Source organism: Primulina huaijiensis, unplaced genomic scaffold (assembly GCF_012295235.1).
Source record: "Primulina huaijiensis isolate GDHJ02 unplaced genomic scaffold, ASM1229523v2 scaffold20025, whole genome shotgun sequence".
NCBI lineage: Eukaryota > Viridiplantae > Streptophyta > Magnoliopsida > Lamiales > Gesneriaceae > Primulina > Primulina huaijiensis.
This window is the reverse complement of record NW_027351963.1, coordinates 97,001-121,282: the sequence shown is the minus strand read 5'-3', so window position 1 is coordinate 121,282 and position 24,282 is coordinate 97,001. Positions and strand designations below refer to the sequence as shown.

At 35.9% G+C, this 24,282-nt stretch overlaps 4 protein-coding genes across 4 annotated transcripts; 3 read left to right on the top strand and 1 right to left on the bottom strand.

Annotated features, from left to right (window-relative positions):
- Nucleotides 1-1,076: 1,076 nt before the first annotated feature.
- On the top strand, nt 1,077-7,382 carry LOC140966060 (histidine kinase 4-like). The gene is made up of 11 exons (XM_073426364.1): nt 1,077-2,288; nt 2,720-2,953; nt 3,049-3,218; nt 3,652-3,870; nt 3,949-4,135; nt 4,223-4,274; nt 4,372-4,601; nt 4,748-4,846; nt 4,936-5,639; nt 5,888-6,391; nt 6,633-7,382. Exons 1-11 carry the CDS (start codon nt 1,959-1,961, stop codon nt 6,892-6,894), a joined length of 2,991 nt encoding a protein of 996 aa, XP_073282465.1. The 5' UTR covers nt 1,077-1,958; the 3' UTR covers nt 6,895-7,382.
- A 1,990-nt stretch (nt 7,383-9,372) lies between these two features.
- LOC140966048 (receptor protein kinase TMK1-like) lies at nt 9,373-13,234 on the top strand. The gene is made up of 2 exons (XM_073426336.1): nt 9,373-11,935; nt 12,406-13,234. The coding sequence occupies exons 1-2, from the start codon at nt 9,655-9,657 to the stop codon at nt 12,933-12,935; spliced, it is 2,811 nt and encodes a 936-aa protein (XP_073282437.1). The 5' UTR covers nt 9,373-9,654; the 3' UTR covers nt 12,936-13,234.
- Nucleotides 13,235-15,892: 2,658 nt separating this feature from the next.
- On the top strand, nt 15,893-17,621 carry LOC140966056 (U-box domain-containing protein 20-like). The gene has a single exon (XM_073426354.1). It carries the CDS (start codon nt 16,205-16,207, stop codon nt 17,552-17,554), a length of 1,350 nt encoding a protein of 449 aa, XP_073282455.1. The 5' UTR covers nt 15,893-16,204; the 3' UTR covers nt 17,555-17,621.
- Nucleotides 17,622-18,412: 791 nt separating this feature from the next.
- Nucleotides 18,413-23,550, bottom strand: LOC140966110 (glutathione synthetase, chloroplastic). The gene is made up of 12 exons (XM_073426448.1): nt 23,093-23,550; nt 22,499-22,668; nt 22,147-22,222; nt 21,100-21,230; nt 20,185-20,307; nt 20,019-20,111; nt 19,826-19,894; nt 19,678-19,747; nt 19,461-19,582; nt 19,086-19,225; nt 18,815-19,007; nt 18,413-18,743 (listed from the first exon to the last, which is right to left on the bottom strand). The coding sequence occupies exons 1-12, from the start codon at nt 23,399-23,401 to the stop codon at nt 18,620-18,622; spliced, it is 1,620 nt and encodes a 539-aa protein (XP_073282549.1). The 5' UTR covers nt 23,402-23,550; the 3' UTR covers nt 18,413-18,619.
- Nucleotides 23,551-24,282: the final 732 nt, after the last annotated feature.

Here is a 24,282-nt window from a genome sequence, read left to right as displayed (position 1 = left end):
GTTTGTACTTCATCATCTTCCGCCTCGTCTTTGCTACTTTATTGATATTAACTGAACTCTGACATAAATTGTGAAAGTAATATGAAAGAAACATTTGCCTTTGCCTGGCATGTATAGTGTGGTACGTTGACCGACGCCGGTGTATCAAAGTTAATAATTTTTTTAATAATGTTTATAAAATTAAAATTTATTTTTGATAAAGTAGAATCTAAATATTTCACGTTGATTAGATTAAACTATTGAGAGTTATATATATGATATTGGACAATTCTCTCTTTGAACTAGTTTTTGAAGTAGAATTAAGCACAATTCTATAATCTATAATCTATGTACGATATCATAGCTCAATCTCACCGTTAGAATTTACTTTTGGTGTTTGGCTCTTGATTTAAAATGTAATTTGAAATTTTAAAAAAAAAACAATATTTCTTATATTTAAAAAAATTTGTATTGATTATTTATAAAAGTGTTTTTTAATAATAATATTTTATAAATAATCAATTTTATTTCAAGAACAAAAAAATATTTCAACATGTAACAAATATATATACTATATTATTAAGTGTAAGACCCTTAAAGTAACTATTTTAGAGGACACCAAAATATTTAATTCTACTCATTCTATTTTAACACGTATAATTTAAATTTTAAAAAATCGATAATTTTTATTTTAGAATTAAAAAAAACTTATTTCTTTCTCAATTTTTCCTACAGTCGGCACACGTCGCAATAGGTAACAACAATTCTCAGTTTATCTATATCCTTCAAGTGTTTGTTTTGTTTCAGTTCAATATCAATAATTTATTGGATTAACCTTTAAACATAAAATAAGATCGTAGTGTAATAAATGTTTTTTTTTTTTTTATCAGAAGACTATCAAGTATCAAGTTGCTCATGTTTTAATAATTTCTAAAGGAATGATTTTTTGTAGAAACATTCTCAAATTTTTTGTCAAAAATAATGTACTTTTGGAGAGAGAGCGAGGAGGGGAGGGGTGTTTTGAAGTAGTTTATTGACTTTAGTCAACAAGGGGACAGAGCGTATCTGCAAAAATCCTGAAATTCGATTCAGTTTGATTTTAAAAGTAAGCAAGGCAACGCATCCTTCGCTCACTTATTGTATTGCCATAGATATTATTATCCCCCATCATCAACTCTCCATTAAAGAAAGCCCAGAAAATAATTTCAGGAGATCGACACCACAAATAATAGTTCACTTATATCTCAAAAAATTGATTTCTTTCCGGCTAAAGATGGTCAAAAACGAAATCTTGGAGAAACCCATTACTTTTATCCGATAGATCAGCTCCTCCATTACTCCGTTGTATCAAAAAATGGCTTTTTTTTTTTAAATCGAAAACTACATAATGTGTTTGCGTCTGTTGGTTTGTTTGAGTGTGAGAATGTAAAGCAATATTTTAAGAGATAGGGGCAGTGAACGTGCTGCTGTTTGTTTTCGACACTTGAACTAAACTTCACGCTTTTCTGATTAAAATCTATATATGATGGTTTTCTATTTTTCTTTCATTTTTAAGCTAAGAAACCCCGTTTGGAGTCTTTGAGAGAGTTGCTCACTTCTTGAGATTTGGGCCCCCTTTCGTCTTTTGAGGCTTGCACGGCCATGCTTTGTTCCTCCCATCATGGACTCCGTGAAAATAAATTACCTTTTATTTTGCTGTTAAATATTCTTTTCTTTTTTGGGGGTTACTATTTGGGTGAAATGCATATGGTTTTTAACTTACACAAGACAGAATTTTTTATTGTAATGATTAAAGGAGTTGGAGTTTGATGCTGAACCCTTTTCTACCATTCCATGAAAAAGGTGAATCTTGAAAAGTTTTTGCACAAGCTTGAGCCTGCGTACTTCATTTGATTTCTCGGGTCTTTATGTTCTTCGTTATCATTGAGAGGTCGGGTCTGTGAGTTCTGAAGTGAAGTATAATAGGGCAAGTTCTCAAAATGGGCGAAAAGAAACACGGCTATCGCATGGTGGCAGTGAGGGTGAACGAACAACTGAGCACAAAGAAAAAATTTTCGTTCATCCATAAAGTCTCGACTCCGAGAATCTTGGGACTCTGGATCATGATAATGTTGTTCATTAGCAAACAAATTTATGATTACATGAATGATGAGCAGAAAGAGAGGAGGAAAGAAGTGCTCGTGAGTATGTGTGATCAGAGGGCAAGAATGTTACAGGATCAGTTTAGTGTTAGTGTTAACCATGTCCATGCCCTTGCAATACTTGTATCTACTTTCCACTACTACAAGAACCCTTCAGCAATTGATCAGGTTTTTTGTGTTTCTAGCGTTTATTAATTTATTTTTTGCCTGTAAATGCGAAGAGATCTCAGTGGTTATTTCGGGAGAAGAATGGGGACCCTCGATCTGTTTTGGTGGTTGTTTTTTTTTTTTTTGTGTATTTTGGCGGTTGACATTTTCTTGGCTCTTGTAGTTGTATGTATGTATGTAGTAGTCCTACTTTCCACTGCTAGCTTAACTCTCTGACAATTGATTATGCTTGCTTCATGTCAATTGATGTTATTTTAATTTTTGGTGCTGACTTATGAGCTTTCTGTTGTTGGACATGATATGACTATTCTATTATGCTATGAGATCTTACAGTTCCGTGTTCGAAACACAAAATGTGGTGTTCATTATGAGTTTATTTTTTCGTTTGCAAGATTTATTTTCTTAGACATGTCGCACTGTATAAACTGTAGGAAACTTTTGCTGCATACACAGCAAGAACTGCATTTGAGAGGCCATTGTTGAGTGGGGTTGCTTATGCCCAGAGGGTTATGAATACGGACAGAGAAGATTTTGAAAGGCGTCATGGGTGGACTATAAGAACAATGGAGAACGAGCCTTCGCCAATTCGAGATGAATACGCACCGGTTATATTCTCGCAAGAAACTGTATCCTACATTGAATCACTTGATATGATGTCCGGGGAGGTGATTCAATTTCTCTATTATTGTATGCATTGTGGTATGATAATTAAGTTTCCACTTTTCATTTTCTGACTACTTAATTATTTTTGTTGAAACAGGAGGATCGCGAAAACATATTGAGGGCACGAGCGACGGGCAAAGCAGTTCTTACTAGTCCATTCAGGTTGCTAAACTCTCATCATCTAGGGGTTGTTTTGACATTCCCAGTTTATAACTCCAAGCTTCCCTCGAACCCGACTGTCAAAGAACGTATTGAATCAACTGCAGGGTGAGTATTTGGGAGTCAAGACTGCTCTAAAATATTCGTGATTTCAATTCTGTTGTGAAACTATTTCGTCGTACTGTTTTTTTATCATTTCGTTTGAGTAAGATGCAAGCGTTGTCATGTGCGAGCATGTGGAGTTTGATCTTTCTAAGGGAACCAGTCATTGGTGTATGGTGATCATTGGATACAATTTGTGAAGGATTTCACTTATTTTGTGGGTGATTTGGTATACATGTGTGGCCTTATTTTATGTCTTTGCGATATCATATAATCTGAAACTTCAGAGTTTTCAAACCCCTGTTTCATTTACGCCAAGGCCCAGCCTGTATATTTCAGTTTCAATGAAATACATCAATTTGTACTTTAGTCTTTTGCATCCTTGCCTCATCTTGTGATGGGATTTTTTCATGTGCTTTTTGCTGTTGATTTCAAGCAGTTACCTCGGTGGGGCCTTTGATGTTGAATCACTAGTTGAAAATCTACTCGGACAACTTGCTGGGAACCAGGCAATTGTGGTTAATGTATATGATATCACCAACTCTTCTGATCCTCTGATCATGTACGAGCACCATTCGCAGGATGGTGACATGCACCTTAAGCACATCAGTAGACTTGACTTTGGGGATCCATTTCGTAAACATGAGATGATATGTCGGTAGGTAAACAAAAGATATCAATCTTATAGATGAATGAATCACGAAACAAATCCGTTGTAACTTCGATTATTTTCTAGGTATCTTCAGAAGGCTCCAACGTCATGGATTGCACTTACAACAGCATTTTTTGTCTTTGTTATTGGATTTCTTGTTGGATACATGATATATGGCGCAGGACTTCACATTGTTAGAGTCGAAGACGATTTCAATAAAATGCAAGAACTGAAAGTTCGAGCCGAAGCTGCTGATGTTGCCAAATCTCAGGTTTTGTTCATTAGTGATTTCTCTAGCTACTCTTGTCACTCCATTGCAAGTTGTTACCACCTGAATCTGACCTCTTGTTTTGTGTAGTTTCTTGCCACTGTTTCTCATGAGATAAGAACCCCAATGAATGGCATCCTTGGTATGCTGAGAAACCTGTCACACGCGCGCGCGCACACACACATATCAAATTTTTAGTCCGAGCCGACTTGTAAAGCACTTGTTTCTTATGCATTTAGGTATGCTTGCACTGCTACTGGATACTGAACTTAGTTCAACCCAAAGAGACTATGCACAAACGGCTCAAGCATGTGGGGACTCATTAATTACCTTGATAAATGAAGTGCTTGACCGTGCAAAGATCGAAGCTGGAAAGCTAGAACTCGAGGCAGTCCCATTCGATGTGAGGTTGATTCTAGATGATGTTTTATCCTTATTTTCGGAGAAATGTCGGCAAAAGGGTATTGAGGTAAATCCTTCAGCTCCATAGCAATCAAAATCTACATATCCATCACAATTTTTTGGATTGGGGAAGCCAAGAAGTACTGCTTTATTATGTTTTGATCTGTCTTCTATTATTTTCAACCTCTTTGTGTGCTGATTAGAAATTAACAGTTGGCAGTATTTGTTTCCGAAGAAGTTCCTGAAATTGTTGTGGGAGATCCAGGAAGATTCAGGCAGGTGATCACCAATCTTGTGGGAAACTCTGTGAAAGTGAGTGAAAATTTACCGAACCTAATCTTTCATAGAATTCTAGATTTTCTGGTCTAAGGTATGAGATAATTTTTTACGTATTTCAACAGTTCACCGAACGAGGACATATATTTGTTAGAGTGCATTTAGCTGAACAATCCAAATATGCAAGGGATGTGAAGGCTGACACCTACTTGAATGGAGAGTCCGAATGTATGGGTCAAGCTCATGGCCGACATTTTAATACCTTGAGTGGCTATCAAGCTGCTGACGATCGAAGCAGTTGGGAATCTTTTAAGCATTTAAAAGACGAGCTCCAGTATGATTCCTCCAGTAACATGATAAATGATAATACCCATCAGAAAGTTACTTTAATTGTTTTTGTTGAAGATACGGGGATTGGTATCCCTGATCCAGCACAAAAACGAGTTTTCAATCCGTTCATGCAGGCAGACAGTTCAACTTCTCGAAATTATGGGGGAACAGGTATTGGATTGAGCATCAGTAAGTGCCTTGTTGAGCTGATGGGTGGTCAGATGAACTTCACTAGCCGTCTCAATGTTGGAAGTACATTTTCGTTCACAGTTGAGTTACTAAGATTTGAGAAAAGTGCAGCTTTTGATCCAAAAATATCCTTTTCCGATGATTTACCCACTTCATTCAAAGGGTTGAGAGCCGTTGTAGTTGACGGGAATCCGGTAAGATCTGCTGTCACATGGTACCACCTCAAGAGACTTGGAATTCAAGCTGAAGTTGTGGGTAGCATCAGGATGGCTGTTGCTGTATCTGGCAAATATGGCCCCCTTGTTTCTAAGTAAGGACATTTCATTTTATGTTCTGTGACATCTAGCAAGTTGAATGCCAAATTTTTCTCTCCGTTGAAAAGGGTTGTGAAACTTTTAAAACATCTGGTGTATAAAAACCTTTTGTTTCTATCTTGGTTGCCTATATACGTTACCGACTGTGTTGAAGGAAAAAAACTATTGTCGAGTAAACTTCCATAGTGGTTTGTAGAAAATTCATTTTGCTTACTTTTGGTTTCTTATTATTTTATCTTGGCAGAAATGAAAAGCTTCCAGATATGCTTCTAGTTGAAAAAGATTATTGGATTTCAAGGGAAGAAGATGGCTTTAAATCGTTATCAAACTGGAGACAGAATGGTTACTTGCGTAAGTTTCCAGCTATGATCCTTCTGGCAACCAACATAACAGTTGCGGAGTCTGCTAAAGCCAAGGCGGCTAGCTTTGCCGATACAGTGATCATGAAACCACTCAGAGCGAGTATGGTTGCAGCATGCCTTCAACAGGTACTGGGAATGGGCCACAAAATTCATCATGGAAGAGATGTTTTCTACCGTTCTGGTGGCCTTCTTGGCTTGTTGTGTGGAAGGAAGATATTAGTGGTCGACGATAATGTTGTGAACCGCAGAGTTGCTGCAGGTGCTCTCAAAAAATTCGGGGCTGACGTGCAGTGTGCTGAGAGTGGCAAAGAGGCTCTTAAATGGCTTCAGATACCACATAGTTTTGATGCCTGCTTCATGGATATTCAGATGCCTGAAATGGACGGGTATGTTCACTTTCCTTTTGGATTACGTGCTGTAGTTTTTTTTCATTAATGTCATTTCCCTTTGTTCGAGAATCAACAATTAATGTGTCATTAAACCAGATACGAAATCCCGAAGACAATTTACAAACATATTCAAATGCTGCATCTATATTTCCTCGGGATGCCTTTTGATGCTGCAGACTAGATTAATGTCAGATGTTATTTTAAGTGCTAAATCTTCCTCTTGTCCCTATTATTTTAGGTTCGAGGCTACTCGTCTGATTCGAGAGATGGAGAGCAAAGCAAATATGCATATGAATGGAGGATGCACGACCGAAGGAAAAACAGAGTGGCACATGCCAATACTGGCCATGACAGCCGATGTTATACATGCGACTTTAGACAAATGCTTGAAATGTGGTATGGACGGATACGTATCGAAACCTTTCCAAGAGAAGGCTCTGTACCAAGCTGTTGCCAACTTCTTCGAATCCAAACCTGTCTCAGAATCCGCCTTTTCTTGATTCTTATCTGCATAAAATTTCCAAATGATCAAAACGGTAGCTCAAGGGAGCCGGCAATTTTTCCACGTTTTGCTGGGCGAATTCTTACCTTGTAATTAAATGGCATGTTTATATTAGTTGGTGGTTAAGGTTTGTTAATATCTCGCCGATGGCAGATTCAGACACGCTGGTAGCTAACCGAGTATGCTTTGGCTAGATTTAGTGTGTTCGTGTATGCAGCAGTCAAGAAACAGTTCTTTCCCCTGCTGTATGTACATTGATAGGGGAAGAAGCATGAGCTGCAAAATCCATCACCCATCATTTCACAAATTCTTGACAAATTCTCTGTTGAATAGAGTTACTATTTAATCTTAAATCCAAGCCTCAGTTGAGTAGAGACTAACGATCATTGAATGTGTTGTGTGTAATATCTCAGTCTTCTTTAATAATTTTGTACCTGAAAAGTATTTAATACAAAGAAATCATCGTTTCAGATAACTAAGAACAAAGATGAGGAAAAAGAATAGGACCGAATGTGGTCCGGATTTAAAAGAGAGTTTTTGTGACAAAGCATATGCTTAGGGCCCTTTTGGCATGCATGTCTGGTTCTGATTCCTAAAGTGACCCGACATATAAAGTTGGCCTCCTTCCAAAACCTCTCATTCTCACCATTTCAACCAAATTGAATTTTAGTAATCATCCATTCTTCGAATCTTCGACGAAAATCCAAAAAACACAATTGATTAATTTTTACTGAACAATATTGCATATAACTGCTAAAAGAATCAACTATGTTTAAAATCTCGAGTTCTTAAAAAATTATACTTAAAACCAATATTGAATAGCAAATGTATCTGGTTTTTAAGCACATATAATTGTATAATACTTTTAATAGTAGGTCTTTTGTGAGAGAGTCAATCATGTTCATATTTACAATAATAAATAATATTTTTGTATAAAAAGTAATACTTTCTCATAGGTGACTCAAATATGATATATGTTTCACAAAATTGACTAACGAGACTATCTAACAAAATTTTTTGACCACTTTTTAATTTAACATAAGAAACTAAATAATGCACATGAGATTAGTATTAATATTATGATTAAAAGTTAATAATAATTATTATATGTTACACGTAGAGTATTTCTGTCTTTATAATGTGGTCAAATATTAGTCATTAGATCATCAATATATATTTAACTTCCATAAAAATATGAGAAATCTACGATATCTAATTACATTGAAATAGGAGTAATTTTCGGTATTGGTCAACCTGAGAGTTAATTTTGTCACCACAATTAAAGCAGCAATTATAGGAAATCATTCCCCCTCCACGTCTTTTAAACACCAAATCCTGCTAACCAATTGAATTTGATTCGCTGTTTTGATTTTATAAAAGAGTCGACTTTTAATCCATTAACTTAATCTGAAATATTTCTTTTTAGAACAATTAATTTTGGATTGAGAAAAAGATATGTATACACGTATATCTTTTTTCATAGTTTTTTCTTCATCAATTTAAATATTTGGAGTGGAAAATAATCATTACGTGTATGATGTATGTATTCTTCTATACATGGCAAACAAATTTAAAACAATGACAAAATAGTTCATAACTTGATATTAAATAAATTAGTGGAGCAGTTGGACGATTCGTCAATATTCTTCTTACAAAAATTTTTTCTTCTCCGATATAATTTACCTGATTAACTTAATTTATAGAATATTATGTTAGTTCGAGTCTTTATTCAAATGTATAATGAAGGGTAGCAGCTTTGAATTTCTAGTAAGAAAAATAAAAATAAATTGTTTCTATCCACTGAATGTAATAAGTTGATTGATTAATATTTTACTTATTTAAATACCTTGCAAGAATCCGAGAAGATAATGGAGGGGCCGCGGGCTTTATATTCATAAATTTTCAATTTTGTCCACATAAATACACTAGTTTATTTTCATTGAATTTTTTTTCCCACCTAATCACAATGCAAATCAATAGTCGGAAGCCATTAATTAATTAAATTAAAATATATCAACATGCAAGGTGCACACTTTTTGTGGAAAATTAAACAAAAAATGTTGAGTAAAGTAAAAAAAAAGTTATGTAAATTTGTATTTAAAATTATTGAATTCGAATACATAGACAATTGTATGTTTTCAAATTACGATATCATCCATAAGTTAGTTAAATTTGATATAATATTGTGAAAATGGTTATATGATGAAAAATATTTCTGATAATCAAGGAGACATCTTGATTTCATGGTGTATAATCATCGTGATATTATCTATAGAATTAAATAGTTATTATAAATATCTATATATATTTTTTATTAATAAACTCCATTAAATTTATGCTTATTACTTTATGATCTCCGAATTAATCTTCTTAAATATTGATAATCCGCAAAAGAAATTCTAAATGGGCCCACACGTAAATATGGGCCAAAATTTACATCCCACCCCCATGTGACAACTGTATCCCATTCCACATACACACTGTTTCCTCCTCCTATGCAAGAAATCACACCCCACTTCTTCCCGAATTCTCACCTTTCGTACTTCGCGATCCTGCGTAAAAACACGCACACTGCTTTTTTTATTTTTTTTTTAATTTCATTTTCTCCTTTATTGAAAAGATAGAACTCTAGCGACTGATCGAGGGAAAGGTGAAAAGAATCTCAGAATAGTGAATAAAATGAAGATTTTTTATGGAATGTGAGATTCTGAGCCAGACCCAATAATTTTCTTCAAACCCATTTCACTCTCTGGGAATAATGGCCTCGAGAACGCTTCTATTCGCTGTGTTTTCGGTTTTAGCCGCCGTTGGCCGATCGCAGTCACCTGATGCGGCGGTTATGCAAGACCTCAAGAGGAGCCTCAATTCACCTAGCCAGCTCGGTTGGGTCGACTCGGACCCCTGTAGTTGGAAGAACGTGCAATGTTCCGCGGATAAACGGGTGACCCGGATCCAGATCGGGAATCAGAACCTTGAAGGGTCTCTTCCTTCTAACCTCAATAAACTGGCGTCTTTGCAGGTGTTTGAAGTTATGAAAAACCATCTCACTGGCCCGCTGCCGAGTTTTGCAGGGTTGAGCTCGCTTCAGAGCCTTTTGCTGAGCAACAACAATTTCTCTTCGATTCCCTCAGATTTTTTCCATGGTATGAACTCGTTGCAAGATGTTTTCTTGGAATACAATCCCTTCGACTCGTGGGTTATCCCTGAAAGTATCAAGGCTGCGTCTACTTTGCAAACTTTTTCAGCCACGGGTACCAATCTTTCTGGATTCTTGCCTGATTTTTTTGGGCCTGATACGTTTCCGAGCTTAGTGGATTTGCGTTTAGCGTTTAATTATCTAGAGGGCCCGTTGCCATCTACTTTTTCGGGCTCTAGCATACAGAGACTGTGGCTCAATAGTCAGAAGGGTAGCGCTAGATTGAACGGTTCGGTGGATATTTTACAAAATATGACTCAGTTAACTGAGGTTTGGTTGCATGGAAATTTATTTTCGGGGCCATTACCGGATTTCACTGGCTTAACTCAGTTGCAGAACTTGAGTTTACGGGATAATAGTTTGACCGGGCCCGTGCCTGATTCTTTGGTTGGATTGAAGTCACTGGTGATGGTGAATTTAACGAACAACAAGTTACAAGGGAAGACTCCGAGCTTCAGTGACACGGTACTGGTGGATATGAGGGCTGATAGTAACAGTTTTTGTTCACCTGATCCGGGTGTGAAATGCGATCCACGAGTTGATACGCTTCTCAATGTGGTTAAGGATTTTGGGTATCCTGTTCAATTTGCTGGGGTTTGGGAAGGGAACGACCCATGTGCTTCTTGGAAGGGGATTACTTGTAGCAGTGGGAAGATCACCGTGGTGAATTTTCATCGAATGAATCTAAGAGGAACTATTTCTCCTAATTTTTCACAAATCACAACTCTGCAGAGATTGATTCTGTCTGATAACTTCTTGACAGGTGTTATTCCCAATGAATTGACGAACCTTCCCGATCTTACAGTGTTGGATGTTTCAGATAATCAAATTTATGGGCCAGTACCAATTTTTAAGAGTAGTGTGTCGGTCAACACTAATGGAAACTTGAACATTGGGAAGAATGCTCCGCCTCCACCACAGGGTGGGAGTGGAAATTCTCCTGGATCCCCTTCAGATGATGATGGAAGATCAAGATCGAATGGCAGTGGGAAGATATCAACTGGTGTGGTTGTAGGATCCGTTGTTGGTGGTGTTTGTGCCCTCGTCTTTGCCGGAGCATTGGTCTTTTGCCTTTATCGAACCAAACGAAAGCGATCCGGTATAGTACAGTCACCTCATACCGTGGTTATACATCCTCGTGACTCTGGGTCCGAAGATGCTGTTAAGATTACTATTGCCGGTTCAAGCATTAATGGTGGGATGAGTGAGACTCAGAGTCATGTGAGCAGTGGGCCTAGAGACATTCACATTGTTGAGACAGGTAACATGGTGATTTCTATCCAAGTGCTGAAAAATGTGACAAACAACTTTAGTGAACAAAATATGCTAGGCAGAGGTGGATTTGGAACGGTTTATAAAGGGGAGTTGCATGACGGGACGAAGATTGCGGTAAAGAGGATGGAATCTGGAGTGATGAGCGAGAAGGGATTAGATGAGTTCAAGTCTGAGATCGCTGTTCTTACAAAAGTCAGGCACAGGCATCTGGTTGAACTTTTGGGATATTGCTTAGATGGAAACGAGAGGCTGCTTGTCTATGAATACATGCCACAGGGGACACTTAGTAGGTTTCTTTTTAACTGGAAGGAAGAAGGGTTGAAACCTCTGGAATGGACGAAAAGGCTGGCTATTGCATTGGATGTTGGCAGGGGTGTCGAATATTTGCATGGTTTAGCTCAACAGAGTTTTATTCATAGGGATCTTAAACCATCGAACATTCTTCTTGGAGATGATATGAGGGCTAAAGTTGCAGATTTTGGGCTTGTTCGCCTCGCCCCTGACGGTAAAGCTTCAATTGCTACTAGATTGGCTGGAACTTTTGGCTATCTTGCGCCGGAATATGCAGGTATATATACATATATATATTATCCCCCGCCCCCTATTTGTAAGAGCTCTATTTGTTTGATATTAAAATTGTGATAATTGTTTCACGGAAGTTCCTTGATTTACTCCGTCAAATTTTAGCTGTCGGCAAGAAGTTCCTTGATTGCATTGACATGATTATTTTCAAGTATAAATGATTAACACGTCTTAACGCTCCTTCCTTTGAAGAGATTCAAGTTGATAAGAAATTTTAACTCTTAATTTTGTACTTGCATGTGCATCTTGTGAACGTGGTCAACAATACCTGGAACCAAACATGCTAATGAGACATGTTTCATGCTCTTTGTTCCACATATAAAAAGAACATTGAATCTAGCTCTGTTGAACCTGAAGATTTGACATTCGTTCAACCTATGGGGCAACAGACATTTTATATGCGGTTGTTTCCTTGCTTTCCTCATCTGAATATGGTTTCTTTGCATAATTGAATAGTAACCGGCAGAGTGAGTACCAAAATCGACGTATTCAGCTTTGGAGTGATTCTAATGGAACTTATCACCGGAAGAAAAGCCTTAGACGAGTCTTACCCAGACGACAGCCAGCATCTAGTGCCATGGTTCCGCAGAATGCTCATCAACAAAGACACCTTCCGAAAATCCATCGATCCTACTATCAACCTCAATGAAGAAACTCTTTCTAGCATCAGCACTGTGGCAGAGCTGGCCGGCCACTGCTCTTCAAGAGAACCACATCAACGTCCTGATATGAGCCATTCGGTGAACGTGCTGTCGTCTCTCGCGGAACTCTGGAAACCATCGGAACCAGCTGATCCAGATGATGTATATGGGATTGATTATGATATGACCTTACCTCAAGCAGTCAAGAAATGGCAGGCTCTTGAGGGAACGAATTCCTTCGATGGCTCTTCTTCTTACTTTGGTAGCAACGATAATACTCAGACGAGCATACCGACTCGACCATCTGGGTTTGCTGACTCGTTCACATCAGCCGATGGACGTTGAGATTAGGGCCGAGGTTGGAGTTTTTCTTGTGTATTCTGTCTTCTAGCAAGTTGCTTTGCCTGTGCGCACGAATGGTGCTCGGGTGATGAAAATTTCAAGTGGTTAATCTTAATTTAGAGAAGTTTCAACTCACCCCTGTTCTTTCTTTCAACGTTTTCCTCAAACAAAGAGATAGTTTTAGTTAGATTTTATTTGTTTGGGGAGTTTGTTAGTAAACTCTGTTTCATCCCAACCATGATCCATGTCTACCATTGCATTGCGCATATAATTAATTTTATGGTCTCTGTGTCAATTTATGATATTCCTCTGTACTTTACCCACTAATATTTTTGTGTAAGATAACAATCCTTCAATTTATATATAAACAAATCAATCTTTTTAAATTTTTTTTTATCAAAAATTTTGATCCACTGGATTATTTCAAAATAACTTTATAATACAAAAAGATTTGGTTCATGAATGCTTTCCTTGGACCCATCTCAAAATTAATGGAAGTTTGGGCCATATCACTAATGTACACTTGAACGTTAGTAGGACCACCAGATATTTAATGTCAATCAGTTGATGTTTCCCGACCAAATCAGTTGTTCTTTGATTGAATCGATACATGCTGCCCTATAACCATTTCCCTCAAACACGGTTTTCAGAAACTGAATCGTCCCATTCATTGACACGCTCGATTTCAACTTCCCTGATTTGCTGTAATTTATTGGTTTAAATTGTTATGCTTTTTTTTTTTCTTGGCTGGTAGTAAGTTTCCTCCGCGTTGGTCTAGAAGATGGAAGGGTAGGTACCATTCGCAAAGTGTGTGTTTGTAAAAATGTCTTACTTAGATACTCAAGAAAAAGAATTAGAATTATACTCGCGATTGATTTATTCTTTTACCAACATTCGTATTTATTTTATAAATTTGATCAATTTTTTGAAACTGTACATTGATTTTCTAACCATCGTTTTGTTGCATGTTCAACATTTTGATGAAATAAAATCGAAAATCCAAAGATTCTCATCCATAACAGTGTTGGATAAGCCAATGTTAATTCATGGATCCATCAATTTAGATTGATAATTTTTATGGTTTATATTTAATTATTTGATGATATTTTAAATGTATCCATTCAAACAAAATGATAGTAGAAACTTGAATGGCTTTGTGTAAGCTTGACGCTAATTAGGTCAGAAATTCTATTTGTTTTAAACTCTTTGTTGTTTGCATTGCTCCTCTGTACGTTTTCCAAAGATTTTAATGTTGTAATTGTTTATTTGAAACACCATGCATAAATTCTTTTTGGCTTTTTCTCATCGCTCATGGTTTATCATTACCTTTTAACAGTTCTCATATTCAAGTTGCTAAAAAATTGTAGTTTTGATGCCAATTTTTGGATCTTAACATTCAGAATCTTGTCTGGGCTAAATTTTTCAAGAAACGAGACCCTTTTTGGTTGATTTGCCCGAGCTAGCTTTTTTTTTTTTTTTTTTTTTTTTTTTTATATCAACGGTATCATACAAAATAGATGATAGTTAACATGCACATGCATGTATGTCGCAACTGGCTCAGAACTATATTTGGTTGAGTTGCACGAGCTTTGTAAAAGTTTCATTGCAGTTTCGGTTAAATATCTCTCCATTTGTCTTGTATATCTAATTTCTTACTTGATAATCATAATTTAAAAAGTTTGTTGTCGTAGTCATTTGAAATTTGAGATTCAATTGTTATGCTTTTCAATTTCGAATACTGTTTATGCAATCAGGAATTAAGTTTTGAATTATCTTAAATATTTATTTATTTCGGTAATTGTGTGTTCCCAGTTCGCTAGTATATATATAATTCAAAAAGATAAATTTGTTAATGAATAAATAGATGTATAATGATACTAGGAGGTTGTTTGTCTTATATATGAATTTTCCTCGCGGGTTCAGGGCGCAATGGGTTAAAACTCGAAATGGGACGGGTTTGAGTATACGTTTTTGGGCATGAGTACGGGTTCATGGATTTTTGAAATCCCCGCTGTAAATCGGTGTGGGTATGGGGATGTTATCCTCATTTTCGGACTCTCATCGATGATAATAATAATTTAACTTTTCCTAATAATTAACAAATCAAACAAAGAAATTCTAAAACCATAACCATCGAATATGGTTCATGATCCAACCGGTCGTCCCATGATAATGATGTAGTTTCATCTTTGTTATTTATTAAGCCATGCATTATTAATGTTTATATGGTGTAAATGATATTAATATTCATATACGCAAGTGAATTGTTGTATCAATATTGTTTAAGTAAATTTGAGAACTTTTTTTTTCCAACTCAACTAGTTATATTCGAAGTGGTGATGAGGACGTGGATGTAGATTTAATCTTCGCGAGGTAAGGGATGCATGAATAAGGATGACAAACTCACCCGCCTCATTACTATTTCTAGAATAATTATTATTATTTACAAAAAAATAACTATTATATGATTTTTATATTCTTATGTCATTTTTTTGGTAATTATCATAACAAAAAGATCTTATATATACCAAACACATAAATAATTTTAAGATCCAATGTATTATTTTATCCAAACACTTTAATCACTTTTGTTTAAAATAAAACCTCACATCTTATAAACTCTTAAAACAATATAAAACATGCAAGAATTTATAANAGGACAAAGATATAACAAATAGTTCAATGAGTATTTGAATAGCCCGACCCGGATTAAAACCCGGAACGGGCATCCGAACCTTCCCCTGCCGAATTGACAACAGTTCTGCACATAAACAAGTCAGAGAGTTTCAAAGTATGGAAACACGTTTTTCCGTTTTGTCCCTGGAGTCTTCACACGCCACCGCATACGGAGTCGGTCAGTCCCGCGGACCCATTGACGGATTCGGGTCAAAACCTTTGATTCAATCGTATTATTATATCTTATTTTATGTTTTTTCCCGACTCACCAAATATTCAATGGTCAATATTCAAATCTCTTCCCTACAATTTTCCATATGCACACACTCACAAACCGGTGTTGAACGTTTCTTGATTTTATAAAACTATTATTCCTATGTTTTGAAATTCGTACCAAAAACCCATAAAGCATATGCGACATATGTTATACTTATATATACCATCTCAAGTTCCCAAGAAAGAAGCAAAACCCAACGAACTCGAAATTACTCGTTCAAACTTATTACATATCTATTCTTGATCAATATATACCCGTTTGTTTTCCATCTTTATCTTGTTTTATATAGTTTCGATCCATTTCACTTCGTGCTTTACGAATGATTTCAACATGGAGAAGGAGAATATCTGCACGTCGTGCAGCAAAGAAGCAAAGTTTGGAGGAGGAAGATAATGCTAACATGGAGCTAGCAATACCGAGCCATTTTCGTTGCCCAATTTCACTCGACTTGATGAAAGATCCAGTGACGTTATCGACTGGGATAACATACGATAGGGAGAGCATCGAGAAGTGGATCGAGGCGGGTAATGTTACATGTCCCATCACCAAGAGGGTCTTGAGAGATCTTGAGCCTATACCTAATCATGCCATAAGGAAAATCATTCAAGATTGGTGTGTGGAGAATAGGTCTTATGGGGTGGAAAGGATTCCAACTCCTAGAATTCCTATAACTTCCCATGAAGTTTTGGAGATTCTCACAAAAATCGAGGATGCGATACGAAGAAAAGATGACGAATCTTGCCTAGGTTTGGTGTCAATGATAAAGTCTTTGGCTAAAGAAAGTGATAGAAACAAGAGATGTATTGTCTCGAACAGGGCCGGCAGGGTTTTATCTGCTGCATTTGAGGCCTTATCCAAGAGGGATTCGATCAATGAACACGTTGCATTATGTGAAGAAATCTTGTCCATGTTGACGATATCATTAGCGTCGCCTCTTGACGAGGAGACGAAGAAGAATATGTCCACAAGTGAATCCTTACATTCCATCGTGTGGTTCTCGAGATTTGGGAGTTTGCCTAGTCAAAGAAATGCGGTATTAGTCTTAAAAGTAATACTTTCTTGCAATGATCAAGAAATGGTTGAGGATTTGGTCAAGATTGAAGGGCTTTTAGATGCCTTAGTGAAGTTGATCAAAGAGCCCATTTGCCCCACCACAACAAAAGCAAGCCTGTTAGCAATGTACTATATAATAACATCATCTCAGCTGAATTCAGACAAGAAAGCTATCATATCAAGATTTCTTGAAATGGGGATGGTTCAAAATCTTCTCGAGATTCTCGTGGATTCTGAAAGAAGCATATGTGAGAAGGCTTTAGGTGTCTTGGATGGGATTTGTAGTCATAGGGAAGGGAGAAACAAGGTGTGTGAAAATGTTCTAGCAGTGCCACTTCTGGTGAAGAAATTGTTGCGCGTTTCGGATTTGGCTTCAGACTTTTCCGTTTCAATTCTATGGAGATTGGGAAAGGACGATGAAGATGGAGAAGGGATTGTTGCGCTTGAAGCACTTCGAGTAGGCGCTTTCCAGAAGTTGCTGTTGCTTTTGCAGGTTGGTTGCAAGGAAACAACAAAGGAGAAGGTGACTGAGCTTTTGAAGATATTGAATCTATATAGAAATAGCGTGGAATGTATAGATTCTTTTGATTTCAAGAATCTCAAAAGGCCATTTTGATGACAAATCTTATGCCTGACCGATTGAAACAACTTTATTGCTTATTCTTGGATCTAAAAATAATTAAACAATAGATTTTTGAAAAACATAATTTATGATTTATATATTCATCTCTTTACGATTTTTATTTCATGTGTTACAATATCGACTGGTTCTAATGTAATGTAGTGTCGCATGAACAATATATATTAGAAAAAGATTGAAATTGCCAAAAATTACAAAAAATATTACTTTAATTGAAATTTATCGATATAAACTATTAAAATAACAAAATGATAAATATATTGAACCAATATTGTAAAAATATAATATATGATTTGTTTTAAATAATATATATAATATTTCATTTAAGAAAATGAAAAATAGAGATATATAAAATAGGTAAGTATCACAAATTTTTATTTTTTGAAATGAATCAACTACATAAGTTCAAGAGAAGAGGCAAAATAATCAACAAGTGAAGTATAAAAATCCAACCCGATCCGATATAAATGATAAATATATTAGACAAACATTACTATTTAATGGATACAATTTTTTTAAAAATTTAATCAATGAGCCGTGTATTTTTATTGTTCGAGCTCTACACAATTAGATTAAATCCTCAATTAACACAATCATTTTATTTAATTATATTCTCATTGGGTCAATGTCCATTTTTTTTAAAGTCCAATGCTCATATTATTTAGGTGCATACCTCAACAACATAAGACCAATGAGTTTTTTTGGCCCCTGTAAGTGCCCGGCCCTGAGGCGGTGGCCTATCCAGCCTCGCAAGAGGTCCGGCCCTGCTCTGCAGCCAGATTAAATAATTTGGGTCCAAAATATATTCAAACATGCTCAAACTCGACTTTTGGATTGTTAATTTCGAATACGGATCAAATAATGTATACAATCTTCCTTGAAAAGCTCACAAGGTTTAGATAAATTCATTTGCACCCTTGGCCTAAACCAAGTCCAAGAATATTTTAAGTTGCTAACCAATTGCAAAGCCTGCCCACTGTATCTAAGTTACAAAACAGACAACCTGAAAACTTAATCAACATAGCCACAAGAACTCACCACTCAAACTAAATACATGCTGTCTAAAACTGCAAAACCAGCTGCAACGCCGCCCTCGTTTGAAGATGAGACCTTCGTTCGCATCAAGTAACCACAATGCTCGTTCACGATCACCTTATCCTTGTTCCTGTAAAAATTTTCGAGTCATATAATCATTTGATTGTTTTTTTCTGTAGAAATCATTGCTAGATTTCTCACCTTACATACGCTGCATACACCCCAAGTTCTGATACAACGTTATCGTTAAAAGAAACGCCTTCTCGCATCAGAATTGCAGGAGAAATGGCTGGAAAAATCCTCTGCATAAGAATATAGGATGCATTTTCCTCATTGCCGACCTTCTCCATTCTTTCGAGTGCCAACTTCAAATCATCTCCATATATATTGTTGCCTAAATTGAAAAGTTGAAAATTTGTCGATGATTATAGCAATAATTTGCATTAGATTAATAACAAGTCTGAACTCGGACCTCCTCCTTCCCGTTGGGGCTTCATGACGTAAGATCCAGGTCTCTCGATTGCATCCTTGATAATGTTCGAGTCTTCTAAACTCCACAACCCAGCAAAGCATTTTCTCACTTTAGCAATGTCCTCTTTGTTTTCAAGAAAACTGCTTGGAAAACAGAGAAACTAATCCGAGAACGCATTGAAGGTACAAATTGCAAAAATTTGAACACATTCACAAAACCATTGTGAACCCTTTCTCACCCTCGATTCAAAATACAAGGTCACAGCTTGAATAAACTTGAAAAAAAAAAACATAATTCATATCGAGGAACCAAAACCTTCACTATTAATATATTTAATAATATTCTGCATTTACAAAACTGTTGTAGATGTATCACCGTTCGAGTATATTGGGTTTTGCCAGCTCTTGTTGAATCTTCTTGGTGCCAGCCAAATGATAAGAAATTGAAGGACATTTGACTGCCGATGATTTTTCCATCAGTAATCGAGCTTTCCATTCCTACATGAGAACTTTAAATCAGGCGAATAGAATAAAAACTGGCAAGTTCACTCATTCTAAAGGGGAAACACAAAGCAAAAAACAAGTTGACTCACCGATTCTGAAGGATAATCAGTTGGAGCATAGCCAGCTCTAAAGTAAACCACTGCCACCGATTCACCATCCCTACAAATGTAGCTCTAAAGGTTCAAGCAGACAAGCCACCAACTTTGACGTAATATTTAAGTCTCATTTAACGCTTACACAATAAGTGTTCCATCTGGCAGAAGCTTTCCTTGTGCATCAATCTCCGCCAATGTCTTTCTAATGCTTCTAACATGAAATGTATTATCTAGCTAAGGATATATCTCCAGAAGAAATCTTACGAAAAAATAATAAAAAAGAGGATGATAATACATAAAAATGTTGTAAACGGTAAATTCGGTATTCACGGTACGGAAATGGATATCTTTCCTTTAATACTGTGCAAAGCCAATGTTGATCATACATGTTCCGTTCTTCAGTTTGAACCACGACCATAACTACAGCGCTGAATAGCATGTTAATTAAGATGGTGACAAGAAAATTCAGGGAGAAAAACAGCATATTATAAGTTAACCAACCTTGGGTTATTATACTCGATCCAAGCTTTAGCCATTGCGTCGGCAAACTGACCAACCGCATTGTTTTGTGGAATCCTTCCGGGATCTAACACAAGGTGCTGTTTGAACTGATGAAGCAGGCTCCTAAAAATAACAATACCCCTCTTTATATTCACCTAATTTTAATTGTAAATAATTCGTGGGATATTGATAACCCAGACAACGAACTAAAAATACAAGGGCGATATTTTCCAATACAAAATGAGCAATAATCGAACAGTGAAGCTGCTACCCTCCACATTCTCCTCCTATCTTTCCTATTACTGCACCCAACCTTTTTTTCCAGAAACGGAAACCTTTATTTTTATAACAGAATTCAAAAGTTGCAAAACTGACAACCTAGATGCACTTTAGTACTATCAAACCGCTGCAACAAAAACCGACAACAGTTTGTTTAATAGCCATCAGAATCTAAAATGACATAGAAACCACCACAGGACTGTAGAGGATCCAAACTGTCCTAAACTTTCAAGTATTACAAAGATTTCACTCTTTAATTATATATGATAGGTCTTATTATTATTTTCTGTTCATCACAACATTTTAGACGTCTACATAAAATTACAAGGAAATAATAAATAAAGTCCTATTGGAAGAAACACGTTTAGAGGATAAATAAAAATTTTTGTGCCATATTCTAGTTCAACAAAGAACCCAAAAAATGCAAGCATTACTTTAGACAGCCTTGGGCTTACTTAAATGAATTAAATCGCCTCAGGAGTAATGTTTTAGATGCAATAAATGTTAATATGAATAATATAATGGAAAAGAACAAGTCATAAAATATGAATTATATGATGGAAAATGACTATACATAAACAAAATAAGAATATTATTTGATACAAATGAAAAAAATAAGAAAATATCCTGAATAACCTGTGAAGTTCACTAACAAGACAGCTCAGTCCAGGAAAGGAAGATGAAATTGTGTTGAGCTCTATTTGGAGTAGTAAATTTGTTTGCTCGTCCAGCATATAGTCTGAGCGATGTAGTCCTAAGCGTATATCCTAAATATAAAGTATCTAAAAATCAGCACCCTTTCCTACAAAATAGAAGAAAAATACTATCTACTTCATTTAAGGTCAGCAAGAGATCTCGTCAAAATTAGTTTAGAGGTTGCAATAAGATAGACAAAATAAAGTTGAGCGGTGTGTTATGAATATTTTAATAATGTACAAGGAAAAGATAAGTAAAGATAACCATTAAAAGAAGAGGAAAATGCCAAAAAGAATAACAGAAACAATGATAGCCCTAAAAGACTGACAATCCTTCTTCCCAAGAGTATTTAGTCACTTCCAAGTACGAGTAGTAAATTATGCAATTTGAATATAACATGAATTCAAAAATTAGTTTCCGTTCACCAAATATAAGTTGAGGATAGACATTTTCGTTCACTTGATGTTTGAGTTCTAATAGTACTTCCACATACCAGGGGTTTGATTGCTTAATGTCCCAATGGTGGCATCATGGATAAGGAAACATAAGTTCTAAAAAATTTAAATATGCCTATTACTCGAATGAAAAAGGACAAAAAAGGTAATTCTAAATCTGCGACACAAAAAATAACATTTGGCAAATAATCAGTAACCATTTAACAATTTTACAAAATAACTATTTGAACTAAATCAAAAGAAACTAAAATTAAAATAGCAGAAAGAACTTGAATGAACTGAAAATTTTAATTTACAATCATTAATAGAGTAATTCTTTCCAACTAACTATATGTCAAAGAAGAATAACACCCCAACTCTGTTGGATTAATTTCCACTCTCTACTTTTTAACAGAACATTTTACCTCAATCTTCTTTTCCACAAAATTTGCAATCTAAAACAGTAACATCATTCTAAAGCAAGTATCATTATAAGTAATAACAAACCTACGTCAATTGGTTTCGGACAAAATAAATCCAAACAAGAAGATACCTCTATCTTGTTGCTGTCTAACATCGTGGCATGAATATCCAGGAGTCTAGATGTAAAAGCATCCACTTGTTTGGTTCTAGAAATAGAAGGTGAACAATGAAATTATTACAGAGATACCAAAAAAATTGAAAAGGAAAAAAGAAACGTATAAAAGATCAAATTTTGCATTACTTGATTCAACCAAAACTTAACAAAGGTATGTTTATGGTCAGTTAGGACACTCGAACACTTAAACATTAAGGCAAACCACACAATATATATGCATTTGAGTCATCCATCAGTTTACGATAAATGGTGAATGAATGAATGGATACACAGATGTGTGTTTGACTTAGAGCAGGAATGCTTCAACCTAGAGAGCGAATCCTGTAGGAATTTCCCGTCCAAGCTTACACGGTCAATGAGTTCATTGAAAATCGGAGCAACTTCACAAGCTTGTTTCCAACAGCTTTCAGGAAATGGCAGAGGTAGCAAAGATATTGGAGCATGAACAAGGCCGACCCCTGGAACTCTTCCTGATCTCTGCAAGTTCATAAATATTATAACTAAAACCAACTAATGATTCAGCTGAGGAATTAACAATAAAAAACGTTTCCACATTCGGACATCAAAGCGAAATTTTGTCAAAAATATATAGCGACATTGAACTAAATCAGCTAAAATACCAGGCATCAAATGATTAAACTTTACACCTAAAAGCAAAACGATCAGATACTAGCCTCAAATTCACTGCAAAAATTTCACCAAAAGACCATGGGAAAATCAGAAAAATAACAATGAAAATAAGTTAGAGTATCACCTATCTTTACTCGAATCAATAGCAATTAATGACAGTACAAACAATTTTTTTAAAAAAAGACACAACTTGGAATTCAAGGAAACAAAAAATGATAATGCCAAAAAAGGAGCAAAAAATTATACTGTCAGCTCTTTACTCAATTTCAACCTGCGAATTCTTGTCCCCAACAAGAAGCCCACGAAGAGAACTCCAGACCAGAGCATCATATGCCATTTCCTGAACCAACTTTGAGTCAATTTTGTGAGGATCAAAGATTGGTTTTTTATTCTCGATCTCTTCACTTCGGCCGCATTTCAATGGAGTTCCTGATGAAGGAACATTCTTCGCCATTGAAATATTAAAGGGTTCTACAAAATGAACTTGAAAAAATCCGACCTTGTGTTTGGAAAGATGAAGCAGTTTTGATTTATGATGAAGAAGAGTGGTAGGTGAGGATATTGTGATATCTGAAAGCATGAAGAAAGCGAAGTTGACGATCTTAATTCACTGCCTTTTCTTGTTCACTTTATTGGATGCGAAGGATGGACGTTGGTGTGTACTTCAGTTACTTTGGCCGCCGCTCTGGCCGTGGGGGGAAACGATTGGTAGAGGCGATAGTCTAATACGTATTCATATCGAATGGAAAATTTTCGTTAGGTTTTTTTAAATGATATTAATATTAAATCGACAGTATATCAAATTAAAATATTATTAATTAAATTTATCATAACTAGTAAAACACTCAGAATACTGTACGTCTTAGTTATATTCATGGTGTCCATCTATTCAATTTGTAAGATTCATATATAGACGGATATCTTTTTTTTAGTCGTAGATGAATTTGTTATAATTTGATATCAAATTTGACATTTCTTCTCAAATTTGAAAGCTTGGTGTAGATATTGATGTAGTGGAATAAAATTATTTGCTGTTAGATTAATTACTTTTACTTGCTTGTTAACGAGAATTAAATTCATTTGCAATGTGGGTATCCGTATTTGCTCGTGACATGGGCATCCAGGCCAAGAATGATAATAGAAGAGTGTGGATTAACACCATATCATTACAAAGATTCATAAAATAAAGGAAAACTCAATCCCCAAGACCAAATAAAATTTTCGATCATGTTATTTTCATCAAAGTCCCCAAAAGTGGATAGAACAAAGCATTCGAGTGTAAAATGATTCCGAAAGGCAGCCAAAACGTGCCTAACGGCTAGAAACACACGTCCCAGCACGCCATGTCAAGGATAGAACGCTTGAGCGGACCAAAATCCCCGCCCCAAAGGATGAAAATCACTGCCACAGCGCACCCCACTGCAGAATTCAACATGGAAATCTTAACTTACAATTTTTGTT